Source organism: Octopus sinensis, linkage group LG1 (assembly GCF_006345805.1).
Source record: "Octopus sinensis linkage group LG1, ASM634580v1, whole genome shotgun sequence".
Lineage (NCBI taxonomy): Eukaryota > Metazoa > Mollusca > Cephalopoda > Octopoda > Octopodidae > Octopus > Octopus sinensis.
Window position 1 is genome coordinate 58,015,991 of NC_042997.1, and position 13,220 is coordinate 58,029,210.

Here is a 13,220-nt window from a genome sequence, read left to right on the forward strand (position 1 = left end):
GGAAAAAAACTTACAGCTTGGGGAGAGAAAAAGATGTATGGTGGTGTAATATTCAATGAAATGGTTCCAAGCAGTGAGAAGGATTAGTGCTCTCAAGGAAGAATTGCAGTTAGAGAGAGACATGCATGCACATACACACACATGCACGTATGCACAAACACACTGACAGACATGCACACACACACAAAAGGAAAAGAGGTGACACAGGAAAAACAATGGTGATATGTTTTCCCAGTGTCGTCATTTTTATTACTACTGCTCTATACTTGTCTAACACCTTGTTCTAAAATGCATATTGATTTCTGTACCAGGCTATTAGTCTCACAATGCCTAAGTGATGTACATATATAGGTACAGGAGTGGCTGTGTGGTAAGTAGCTTGCTAACCAACCACATGGTTCCGGGTTCAGTCCCACTGCGTGGCATCTTGGGCAAGTGTCTTCTGCTATAGCCCCAGGCCGACCAATGCCTTGTGAGTGGATTTGGTAGACGGAAACTGAAAGAAGCCTGTCGTATATATGTGTGTGTATGTGTTTGTGTGTCTGTGTTTGTCCCCCTAGCATTGCTTGACAACCGATGCTGGTGTGTTTACGTCCCCGTCACTTAGTGGTTCGGTAAAAGAGACCAATAGAATAAGTACTGGGCTGACAATGAATAAGTCCCGGGGTCGATTTGCTTGACTAAAGGCGGTGCTCCAGCATGGCCACAGTCAAATGACTGAAACAAGTAAAAGAGAATAAAGAGTATATTAGAAGAAATCAGGTACTCAGAAATCTGGATGGTTTTATATTTACAGCTATTTATTAGTATGTTACATGATTTTATAAATCATATATCATATATTAGCGCTTTCATCCACTCTAGTGGAGTTGTCAAATTGAACTTTTGTACGAATTTTGTCTCTTTTTATAGTATTATTGAGTGTGTAGGGGTGGGGAGAGATATAAGATAGTACAAGAGGGTGAGGAATGGGGAGAAAGTGAGAGAGAGCGTGTGTGTGTGTGTGTTTGTATCTGAAAGAAGTGTCAAAGAAAAAGAGAAGGAAAGGAAGAAGGAGAGAAAGAAGAAAAAATTTGTTGATATCTTTGCAGTTGGGCAGTCTTTCAATAGTAAATGATTCTTGATTTTTAGAAATGGCAAACCCAGCTGGTCACTCCAAGGGGAACAAAATATCACTTTTCAAAAAATTGTTTGGATTTCTTTTTAACATTGTCTTGTGATAGAGAGAGAGAGAGAAGAGAGAGAGAGAGAGAGAGAGAGAGAGAGTGTATGTGTGTGTGTGTGTGCATCTATGTGTGCATGTGTGTGTGGGTGTCTGTGTATCTGAAGGAAGTGTCAAATATATACTTTCACTTTAATAGTTTCAGTATTAAAGTGAAAGTGTCAGCATTACAAAAGAGAGATGTTTTTGTTTCACTTTTAACACGTAATACTGAAATAGTGGAGAAGATATGATATTGCTGTGGGGTCGCCCTAGGGAAAAAGTTAAGATTTTTTTTGCCGATGACACTCCCCGGACCTTAAGTAAGGCATGTGTAAAATTTGAATGAAATTGGTTGTGTAGTTCTTAAGTTTTAGGGAAACACACACAGACAGACAGATAGATAGATAGACAGACACACATTCTCAGTTTTATATATATAGAGATAGAGATATATCATCGGCAGAAGTTAGAGAGTAAGTCAAAAGCTGAGAGTTTCGTGTATTGGCACTTATCAAACATGAATTTGGCCATTGTCACTGTAATTTCTGCCTATTATTAATGTGTGTGTGTGTGTATAGATATGTTTCTTTATTAGCCACACAGGGCTGCACACAGACGGGACAGATTACAAAGTATAGCTTTTCTTTTTGGAGAGAAAAAAAAAGTGGGATAGGTTTTCGATCAAAAGGGATTTGAACTCAGAACCGGAACAAATACTACAAAGTATACAGCCCAACCTTCTTACACTTCCGTCACACCACCGTCTTAGATTGTTATTTTTATCGACCCTGAAAGTATGATAAGCAATATGTGCGTATTCCAGTCAAGTGGGTATCCTGATAACTTGTGATCAGTCAATAGAGTCCGAAGTATGGAAGGATAAATTCTTTGCTCTTCCCACGCTTGTTATTGTCCATCAGATCGTCGTAGTCCCTTGGTCACAAAGATTAAATTTTGGTTTCTCTGAACGGAAGGGATTGCTAGCTGTGGTACCCACCTTTTACCTAGATTAAGGATTCTCATTTGAAAGACTGACCAGGCAGAAGTCAGATGATTCGCACACACACACACACACACACACACACATAGATGATGGGGAAATCACCCACCTCCGGCTGCTTGTTTTACATTTTGTTTTATCGATTCTGGAAAGATGAAAGGCGATAACGGTAATAAATAATGCAAGGAATTTGACTGAAGCTCCGACAAATTTACTGATAGTCTGTTTTTAAAGATTGTAAAATGCTTGGTGAAATATGAACGGATTCAAATAGCTATGATATAAAATTAGGTAGATATTACTTTTCGATACAATGACTGAAAGAAAGAGTGGGGTGAGAAATGTTATTTATTCGATACCATCACAAACCTATATCAAATACTTGTTTTGTGTTTGAGCTTGAGATTAAGTGTGAGACAAACTTACCGCGATAATTTCAAAGTAGTCAGCTGGTGGTAACTATAACAACGACTAACAATATGGCGTCACAACAGTCGGAAACTTCGTCCAATGAGTTCTTTTTCTAAATTATTTTCTTGTTCATCTCATTCTTCAAACAACAAAGTCAAGATTTATCGCAGCAATGATGAAAAAAATAACTGAAGATGTAGAAGTGACAGAAGAAGTCAGTACTTCAGAAATCTATGTTAGCCCAGACGAAACTCCTATCACCCATTGTATTCTACATAACAGCGTTAAAATTCTGGTCGATACGTTAAACGATGAAGAAAATGAAATGTTAGTGCCTCCGTTATTGAACGAACGCAATGCTACGGGTAAATCACCGTTGGAGTTGTGCGCTATTCTGGGACGAACTGACATCATGAGAGAGTTGTTGTCAAAGGGAGCGGACGTCAACCTAGCCAACTGTGAAGGTATCAGATTTCTTAGTTCACCTCTGAAGTTCATGTCCCATACACCACACAGACGTACTTTACCATACTTCATTCTACCTCCACGACAGCTTTATTTGAAACAATTACATTTACAAAATCTTTTTTTTTTTAAACATTAAAATGAAAGGGTTGGAAAGTCAGCTTATGATTCGTGAATTCAAATTTATTCTTGACGTTTATATTTATTGATTCAGTTTCTGTATTAAGTTAAGGTAACTGTGGAGAATAGGTGCTCGTTAATTTTTCTGTGAAGCTACTTACTAGCAACCTACCCAGGTAGTAACTAGTTTTTCACCCACTTAACACAAGGAAGGAATGCAATAGGTCTATCAATCCTACTGACATACGTTTTCTAATGGTCAGCTACTCAACTCAAGAATCTGTGGTTCCAAATCTCATCAGATGTTCAGTTATTTTTTAAAAAAAGAGTATATATATTAAGGTTCTAGTTACTACTCCAAGTATCATCTCATTAACTTGTAAGATATAGAGTTGAGGCAAACAAGCTGAATCAGTGAGCCTATTAAAATTCTCACTTGTACCTATTTTTATTCATTTACATTACAACGATGTAATTGAGAGATGTACTGACTTGTATCCGCCTTCTTTCCTTCTCCTATGATATGAAGCCTTGAGTCTAGTCAAAAGAAATCAGTGGAAAAGAAAGACTATATCTTAGTAAATTCTCATTGAGTATTTGAAAAGTCATAAATTAATAAGGGAAATTCAATCATTAACATGTCATAAATTTTTAAAAGGCAGTGGATAGTTGATATGTTACAGTATCTTAAAAGCTTTGTAGTAATTATTTGCACCCACTTTACATTCTTTATATACAGCCCTTTTACAGTCCTGCTGGGAGTTGAATTCGACTTCTGTTCTCCTAAGATCTATATATGATGAAGTCCTAATGTAAGAAATCATTTCTTTATAAATGTCTCTAAAATAGTGCCATATGATATTAATTTTGTCTTTAGTGCAGTGAGTTGGCAGAATTGCTAGTACTCTTGGCAAAATGCTTAGTGGTATTTCATCCACCTGCATGTTCTGAGTTCAAATTCTGCTGAGGTGAACTTTGCCTCTCATCTTTTCAGGGTCGATAAAATAAGTACTAGTTGAGCATTGGGGTTGATGTATCCAACAAAGCCCCTACCTTGAAGTTACCGGCCGTGTGCCAAAATTAGAAACCAATATTAATTTTGTCTTTCAGGTAAGACACAAAGTATTCTTTTTGAATTATTTAGTAACTGATGTAGACATCATTTTCCTGTAAGCACAACTGTTACAGCAATCTCTTTTCTTGATAACAATCTATCAGTTATCATTCATTGATTAAGCTGATACAAATTGCATGTATGGTATTGATAGTTTTTTAGAGTCCCAGGTCAATCTCACAACAATTCCAGCTATGACTACTTTGTCTTTTTTAAGGCATAATGTGTTTTTTCCTATTTTTAAAGACACATTGCAGGTCAAGCGAGAGGAACTATATAGTTGCTCCTGCATCAGTGAGACATCTCAGTGTTGGTAATTCAATCCTGGAGTCTTCAGTTTGATTCTTGTCTTAATTTTATAACCTAACATTGATTTCCAAGCATTCACTCACATAAGGCCTCACATTTACAAGTAAGGATTAGATCTGATGAATTCGTTCCACTACTTCATTTGCTCACACAACAGTGAGGATGAAAGTCAAAGTCAATGTTAACAGGACTTAAACATGAAACATAAAGGGACATAACTAAATACGGCATAACATTTCTGCCAATCCAATGCCATAGTTATAGATCAACCATTGAAGAGTGATAACCTTGAAATATCACAGTGTGTTTGTATTTGTGTGAAGTATAGTGCAGTGTTATGTAGTAATGTCTGATACAGTGCAAGATACTGGAATGGTTCAATTTTTCTTTTTTTTCTTTCAAGTAGACGTTTCTTCTGTCACAAGCTTGAAATTATTATATTTCATATGAATATTTATTTCCTATATTGATTGGCACAAAGTTATAAATTTATATTTTCTTACAATAACCAGAAAACTCTGAAGCAATGGTAATGCTCAGCTATATAGACAAAAACACATCAAAGAACATATGGCAACTTTGGGTATATATCATAATGGTTGTGATGTTGTAACTGTTATATATATATATATATATATATATATATATATATATATACACACACACACGCGCGTGCGCACACACACACACAAACACACACATCACTCAGCAAGACCTTAGTCAGCTGCTCTCCAGCTATCTATTTAAGGCTGTATATGGTTATGATGTGATCACACTTGTAATTTGCATCACCAGTCTGGAACCCCTATCTTGCTCAGAACATCCTGGAAACTGTTCAGAGATGTACGACCAAATGAATACCCTCCACCAGGCATCTACCACACTCTGAATACCTTGCTTCACTGGGCATCGATACATTGAAGCTCTGATATCTGGGAACTGACTTAGTAAAGAACCACAAAATTATTAACCATTGTGCCAACAACAACCTTGAGCACCTTTTTGAATTCCATGTGTCTAACACACATGGGTGTGCCTACAACGTCAGAAAACAGCACAGCTCCTATGACTTTTGGAAACATTTATTCCCACTCAGAGTTGCTGAAGCATGGAACAAACTACCTGCATCAGTTGTTGGCTGCCGAGGCAATGCATCCTTTAAAACTTCTATGCGTCCTGAAATTTGCCAACACTACGAGGGGCGTTCAATAAGTAATGCCCCTGACCCACCTCCCATAGCAGTAGAGCAACGAAACTTGGCACAGTTATTAGTCTTTTTCTATATAGGAACCACCCAGAGTTACGCATTTCTCCCATCGTTTGATGCAGCTCTGGAGACCATTTTTGTAGAAGACCCCAGCTTGGTCCTCCAACCACGACGTGACTTCAGAAATCAAGGCTGCATCATTTGGGAAACGCTTTCCTTTCAAAAACAACTTCATGGCTGGGAAGAAGTGAAAATCAGAGGGTGCAAGGTCAGGAGAGTAGGGGGGATGGGGGAGGAGTTCATAGCCGCACACCTGTGCTTCTGATCTGGCGACACGCGAGTTGTGGACCGGAGCGTTGTCTTGCAGGAGGAGGATGCCTTTGCTGATCTTGCCCCACCTCTTGATTTTGATAGCTTCTCTTAATTTCCTCAAAAGTGAAGCATAACAGGCTCCTGTAATTGTGGTACCCTTTTCCAGGAAATCTGTCATCACTACTCCGTCCTGGTCCCAGAAGACTGTGAGCGTGACCTTGCCAGCGGAGGGCTGCACCCTTGCCTTCTTTGGAGGAGGTGAGTCGTGGTGCTTCCACTGCACTGACTCGGCTTTGGTCTCTGGATCATAGTGATGGACCCAGGTTTCATCCTGTGTAATCAGTCTTTCGAAAAATTTTTACTCATCTTCTTGGCACATCTTCCAATTCATCCTCGAGCACTCAACGCGTTCTTGCTTCTGGAAAGGTGTGAGCAACCTGGGAATCCATCTGGCAGACACCTTTTGCATATGCAAATGGTCATGAATGATAGTTTCCACAGAACCGGTACTAATCTTGACCTCATGGGCTATTTGGCGAATAGTTATGCGTCGATCTTCCAAAATGGCTGCCTCAACTTGACGGACAGATGCCTCATCAATGGCAGAAGGGGGACGACCAGATCTGGGAGCTGTTTTCACAGAGTTCTGACCATGTTTGAATTTACGATGCCAGCGTTTTACAAGGTCATATGATGGGGCATCATCACCATAAGTTACTTTCATTTCATCAAAAGTCTTCCGTGGTGTGCATCCTTTCAAATACAAAAACCGGATCACTACTCGACACTCAACAGGCTCCATTTCACACTTGACTCAGTTCAAACACCTGTAAATCAGAAACCACAATTAGTTCAGAGCTGTAATTTGCCACTTAATCTATAAAGATATCAATAATTGCACATGCAACATTTCAGCTAGGTCAAACAACTGCAAGTGGGTCAGAGGCATTACTTATTGAACGTCCCTCGTATACCTGATATCCTCCCATCTCCACATTCATGCACACATGTATATCATGACTCATATATTTCACTTTCCTGACATTTGTACATAATTTTATGTGCTATACATGACACTTTGATAAATTGTAGTGCACCTGAGCACTATACACAATAATTTCATTATTATTATTATTATGTAGATTGAAAACCTGTAAGATAATAATAACCGTTGCATTTTATCCACTAGGTCATTTTTAGGTCAGTCTGACATTGCAAGTATGTTGTTTTGACTGTGTAATCTACATTAGTCTCCATTTCCTACTACTCTTAACCGTGCAATGAAGGCATTTCTGAGTACCCACTAAAGTATTCTGTAAATGCTCCAGCACACAAACACTTAATTAAAACTTGTTAAAAAGTGTAGTTGTATTGTAAGTAATTATTGTGTGTTCTGCAGTTGCTATTTGGAGCTATTTAAAGGTCAATAAACTAATGAAGGACTGATCAACCATTAATACATAGATATGATTTTGAATAGTCAAATGCTTGTCTCTGCTTATGTACAAGAGCAAAGGATAAATAAATATTTATCTTTCACCCTTTGTTTCTATTTTTAGGGTACACTCCTGCTCATTATGCATCTGCCTGGGGTCAAGTTGCTGTTCTCAAAATCCTGACAGAGTTTGGTGCTGATCTTACAATAACTAATATCCGTAGTGAAAGCCCAAAGGATATAGCCCAACGTTATGGAAAAGTTGAATGCATTGACTTCATTGACTGGGCTTGTAAGAAATCCTGTAGTTTTTCATATAAATTCTATGGGTTTTAATATAGGGGCTTCTTCTAGAACTTTAGAATGAATGTTTAAAAGTGTGTTTGTTTTATGTTTATCTATGCATGCATATGTACATGTATGTATGTTTATATGTGCATGTCTGTGTATATATGTACAAGTGTACTCTTATCATAGTATGTAAGGTAAAGAGAGTGAATAAATATATGAGGGAGGGGGAAGAGAAAGTGGGAGAGAGAGAACGATGCTAATTCTAATGAAGCTAGCTGTAATAATTATTTCATTGTTGTTAACTTTTCATTCCTACAGGGATTGTATAGTACTGTATAATTTCAGATGCTAACATAAATTGTTATACGACGATAAGGTGATATTGATATTAAGTATATCAGTGTTTTTTTCTTTCTTTTTTTTTTTTTTATGAAAGATATCAGTTAAAATGGTGCAGCTAACGCTTGCTTTCATATTTAACCATTAAACAATTACATGACATATTGGTTTCAAATTTTGACATAAGACCTGCAATTTAGGGGAGGGGGTAAGCTGATTATATTTACCCCAGTGATTGATTGATACTTATTTTATTGACCTTGAAAGGATGAAAGGCAAAGTCAACCATGGCGGAATTTGAACTCAGAACGTAAAGACATGAAATGCTGCTAAGCATTTTGCCCCATGTGGTAACCGCTCTGCCAGCTCACTGCCTTATAACATGACATACTAATACTCATTACCTATACTTGATTTAATATGACAATAATGGTGACTTTCAGGCCATTGAGGGAGCCTCTACACAGTCACTTAGCCTCTTCTAGAAATAGTAAGCAGATATTTCTTAGATCATGCCCAGTAAATACTGTATCAAATTCTAGGACCCATATAGCTGTATCCAGTTTCCATGGTGCATAAGTGACCAAGATCACAACATTCCCTATGAATAGGATACCAGTCCATCATAGGGTTACTCATTTACAGCTGAGTGAACTGGAGTAATAGGAAATGAAGTGTTTTACTCAAGAACACAATGCACCACCCAATCTGGGAACCAAAATCTCACACTTTGTGATTGTGTGCAACACCATGAGACAATAGGCCACATACTTTCTTAAATCACAGCCTATTTTAGAAAATAAATGCACATTGGATAATGTAATATGGAGTGGACTGGACAAACACAAGGTAGTTATTGCTGGAATGCATTTGATCATAAGTCTGCCCACACAGGATTAACCTGGGGCTAAACAACAAGATGGAAGCCTCTGTTTGGTTGCTTTAGTTGCTAGTTATAATGGACAGATCTTCTTCAAACCATGCTATAGAAAGACCATCATAACCATCATTGTTGCCATTGTAACATGACCTGGAGATTATTGGGACAATACACTGTTCTGACTTAATAGCATTTTTCTGTGCCCTCATTCAAAGGAATTGATGGCCACCGTAGTTGTGAATCTACTCCATATCTAATTTGATAGGATAAAAATGGTAAAATTGCTATTTGTATTCATCTTAGTTTGAAAATGTCTAGAGAGCATTAATTAATTGAAAGCACCCTCACTGCTTGGCAAAGCTTTGCACACCTCAGCAAATTTATTATTTACTGTTTACACATAAGAATGGCAGTTTTTAGTGGGCTATGAATGACAGATTCTGTGTCTGCAGCTAACAATGCAAAAACACATATTATTTCATTCAAAGCTCAGCTTGGTGTTTTTACACACATTATTTATATGGAAATTATCTCTTCTAAGTCAGTCAACAGAGCAAAAGTTTTTCTGTTTTTGAGTGTACACGAACATGTTTAATATAAATGTGCATAGCTTTATTTTAATCATATCACTGCTGTATGTATCTTTAATTAAATAGGATTTATGTTTGTATGAGTTAATTTTGTTTCTGAAGTAGGTTTGCTGATTTGTAAGTAAATATATTTCACTGTTGAAAATAAGTAATTGTAATTTAATGTTCTTGTTTTTAGTTGCCAAAGAAAGTCTTTTGGCCAGAATAAAAGCTATACAAGATGTACTTATTGAACCAGAGAAAAAACCCTCTAGGGAAGAAAAGGTAAGACAGAAGCAAAATATTTAAATATCCTTAGATTAGGTTTGAATGACACAGTTCTATATCTAAGAGATGAGGAATTATGTACATTATTTGCATTTTTTACATTTGACAGATGTTGTTTGTTGTTAACACAATGTTTTGGCTGATATACTCTCTAGCCTTTGGGTTCTCATTCCTAAGGTATTTTCGATATTATTATTATTATTATTATTATTATTAGTCACTGCCTGGAATCGGATTCAGAATCTTGGGGTTAGTAGTATGCGTTCTTAACCACTATGCCATATGCCTGTGGGTAATTATGGAGTGAATTTTAGGGCTTATAAATCTAATATTTTTCTATCCTTCCTTAATACCAGTTACCATATGATACTCATATCTGCACTCAGTCTGCTTAGGAGGTTGTTGTGTCCTAGCATATGTGCTGCTTCTTTTAGTTTTCATATTTTCCAGCGGTGTTCTCTGTCTATTATTTTAACTTCATCCTACAGGGGGAGGTGGTCTCCATTTTTCCATACATGATCAACTATACTCGATTTTATCAATATCTCCTCATGTCACAGCTTTGTGATGTTCCTCTACTCTTATTTTGAGTGGGGTGGCATGTTTTGCCCTTACCATGGCTGCATGGGATGGAGTACTCACAGTTTTTGGTCATATTCTCTTCTAATGGTGGTTTTACCCGAGGGAGATATTTGCAAAGTGTTGTATTACTCTTGAATACTGTCCTGATGTCATATGGGTTACATATCTTGAATCTTTTCAGAGAGGCCTTTCACATAGGGTAGACAGACTGTAGACAGTTTATTGGTTTCATCCCCTCTTTTCTTCATAATTGGTGTTGATTATTTATGTTCTTCTTCTTATTATTATTCAGGTCACTGCTTGGAATCGAACTTGGAATCTTAGGGTGAGTAGCCCACACTCTTAACCACTACGCCATATGCCCATGGGCGTAGTGGTTAAGAGTGCAGCCTACTAACCCCAAGATTCTGAGTTTTATTCCAGGCAGTGACCTGAATAATAATAATAATAATAATAATAATAATAATAACAACATCGGAAAAAAAAATACCTTAGGAATGAGAACCCAGGTTCAAAATTTCCCCAAGACACCTGATGGAGGCTTGAGGGTATATCAGCCAAAACATTGTGTTAACAACAAACAAGATGAGGACAAATATTCGTCAAATGTAAATAATGCAACTAATGTAGTATAGGATGTTACCCAGGTACTCAACTAACAGTCCACTACATCTTATAACAGAAACAGCTGTAAGCTAATGAAGTTCATTACATAACCTTTGTTTTTTTCCAGCATCATCATTTTTTCCTATTACCACTCTATACTCATCTAACATTGTGTTCTGGACCATATGTATATTGAGGTCTACACTAAGTTATTAGTCCCACTATGCCTAAGTGAAATATTAAGATAATATAATATGATATATATATATATATATATATATTTATTTTATAGAAGGAGCTTCTACAGGACTAGAACTGTTTCATTCAAATGAAACAGTTCTAGTCCTGTAGAAGCTCCTTCTATAAAATAAATTAATTTACTCTGCTATGTATTGAGTACCTTATTTACTGTGGTTAACCCCGACTCAACCCGGGACCTACATATATATATACACTCATATTTACATGCACAATAAATTTCAGTGATTCTTACCAAGTTATTCACTTAGAATGCAATAAGTTAGTTTTGGTCATAATTATTACAGCCATATCAACATATTTTCTGCAAAATAAATTTTAAAAACCAAGCAAGATTGTAAAACCAAAGTTAAAAGAAATACTCAGTGATAGAATTTTTAATGATTCCAATTTAATTTACCAATTGTTGACTCCTTGAACAAGGAAACTCTACAGCCTCTTTGTTTATGCAGTCTCATGGTTCTTAGTTTAAATTTTGTTAGACTTAATCTTTTATATTCATTATCAATGAACTGAATACCTTAATTTTATTGAAAGTAAAGATTGATATAACTATATGGTGTCACCTCCTATGCTGGGGTATTATTGAATGAAGAACATTTGGTTTGTTTTCAAGTTTTATTTGTTTGATATTATTCCTTATATTTTAATCACCTAAACTTACCAGTATTCTGTAAAGTTTTATCTCTATATTTAATACTAAGCATAAACTTTAAACTTGAAATTAATCTGTATACTTAAAACAGATAGGTTCTAAAACTGAGTATGTGGGATCTAAAATTATTTTTGACTTCATGAAACAATGGTATATAAATGGTGCACTATGTATGACTTGTATAGAAGATATATGTTAGTAGCAATGTAGAATAACATGGAAATTGTCTTAGTGATTAGAGGAATATAGAGAAATTAACCTGAAAATTAGGTGGTAATATGGAAATTACCTTGCTCATTAAGTGACGGTGTAGGAATTAACCTGTAAAATTGTATTTTACCAATTTTGTGGCTGAAATAAATCCTGTTTCTCTCTTATCACCAGAACCTTATTATAAATTCTTGCAAAGAAAAACTGGCATGGGTTGAAAATACTCCTACAGCAACAACACAAGAATTCATCTCACAGCAAGTTGCTTTGGATACTGCATTGTCTGCTGTACTATCTAAAGTTACCAAAAATCTGAATAAATCAACAGTCTGAGGGTGTACTATCCAAAATAGATTCCTTTTCAGAGATTCCAGTTCACTCTGTTCTTAATATTATTGATTTGATTTATTATCCAGACATTGATAATGAATACTTGTTCATCAGCCAATTTATAGGGTTTCCTTTGTATTGGAAATAAATCAATGTTAATTGCTGATAGTTCAAAAAGACAAGAAAATTATTTATCAGAGGTGAGTAATTATATCTTAGACTACCATTTGATACTTTTTCCTTTCTAATAAAATGAACATAAAATAACAGAGATATTATTAGTTGTTTAGGAAAACAAATCATCCAAAAAAAATTCATATTGATGTAACTAAGGTGGGAACAAATGAATAGCAGTTAAAAGGAATGGCAATAGAAAGGTATTTATAGAAAGAAAATATGTATAATGATACTTTTCCTATGTGTGTTTAAAGATCTAGTTCTCTTTGACTGTCATAGTGTCTTAGGATCATTACACTGAAATGGGGTCCTATTGCTTTCTCTAAGTAGGCATGTAAACTAAAGCTTATGTAAGAAATAAGAGTTGTGGCATTTATTTGTTAATGAAAAGTATTAATAATGGAGAAATGAATATTAACAGCTGGAGATTGAAACCAAGCAATGTACACACTTGGCTA

At 36.1% G+C, this 13,220-nt stretch overlaps 1 protein-coding gene across 1 annotated transcript; it reads left to right on the forward strand.

Annotated features, from left to right (window-relative positions):
* Positions 1-2,606: 2,606 nt before the first annotated feature.
* LOC115219775 (ankyrin repeat domain-containing protein 45-like) lies at positions 2,607-12,858 on the forward strand. The gene is made up of 4 exons (XM_029790032.2): positions 2,607-3,079; positions 7,702-7,869; positions 9,856-9,941; positions 12,430-12,858. The coding sequence occupies exons 1-4, from the start codon at positions 2,788-2,790 to the stop codon at positions 12,586-12,588; spliced, it is 705 nt and encodes a 234-aa protein (XP_029645892.1). The 5' UTR covers positions 2,607-2,787; the 3' UTR covers positions 12,589-12,858.
* The last annotated feature ends 362 nt before the right edge of the window (positions 12,859-13,220 follow it).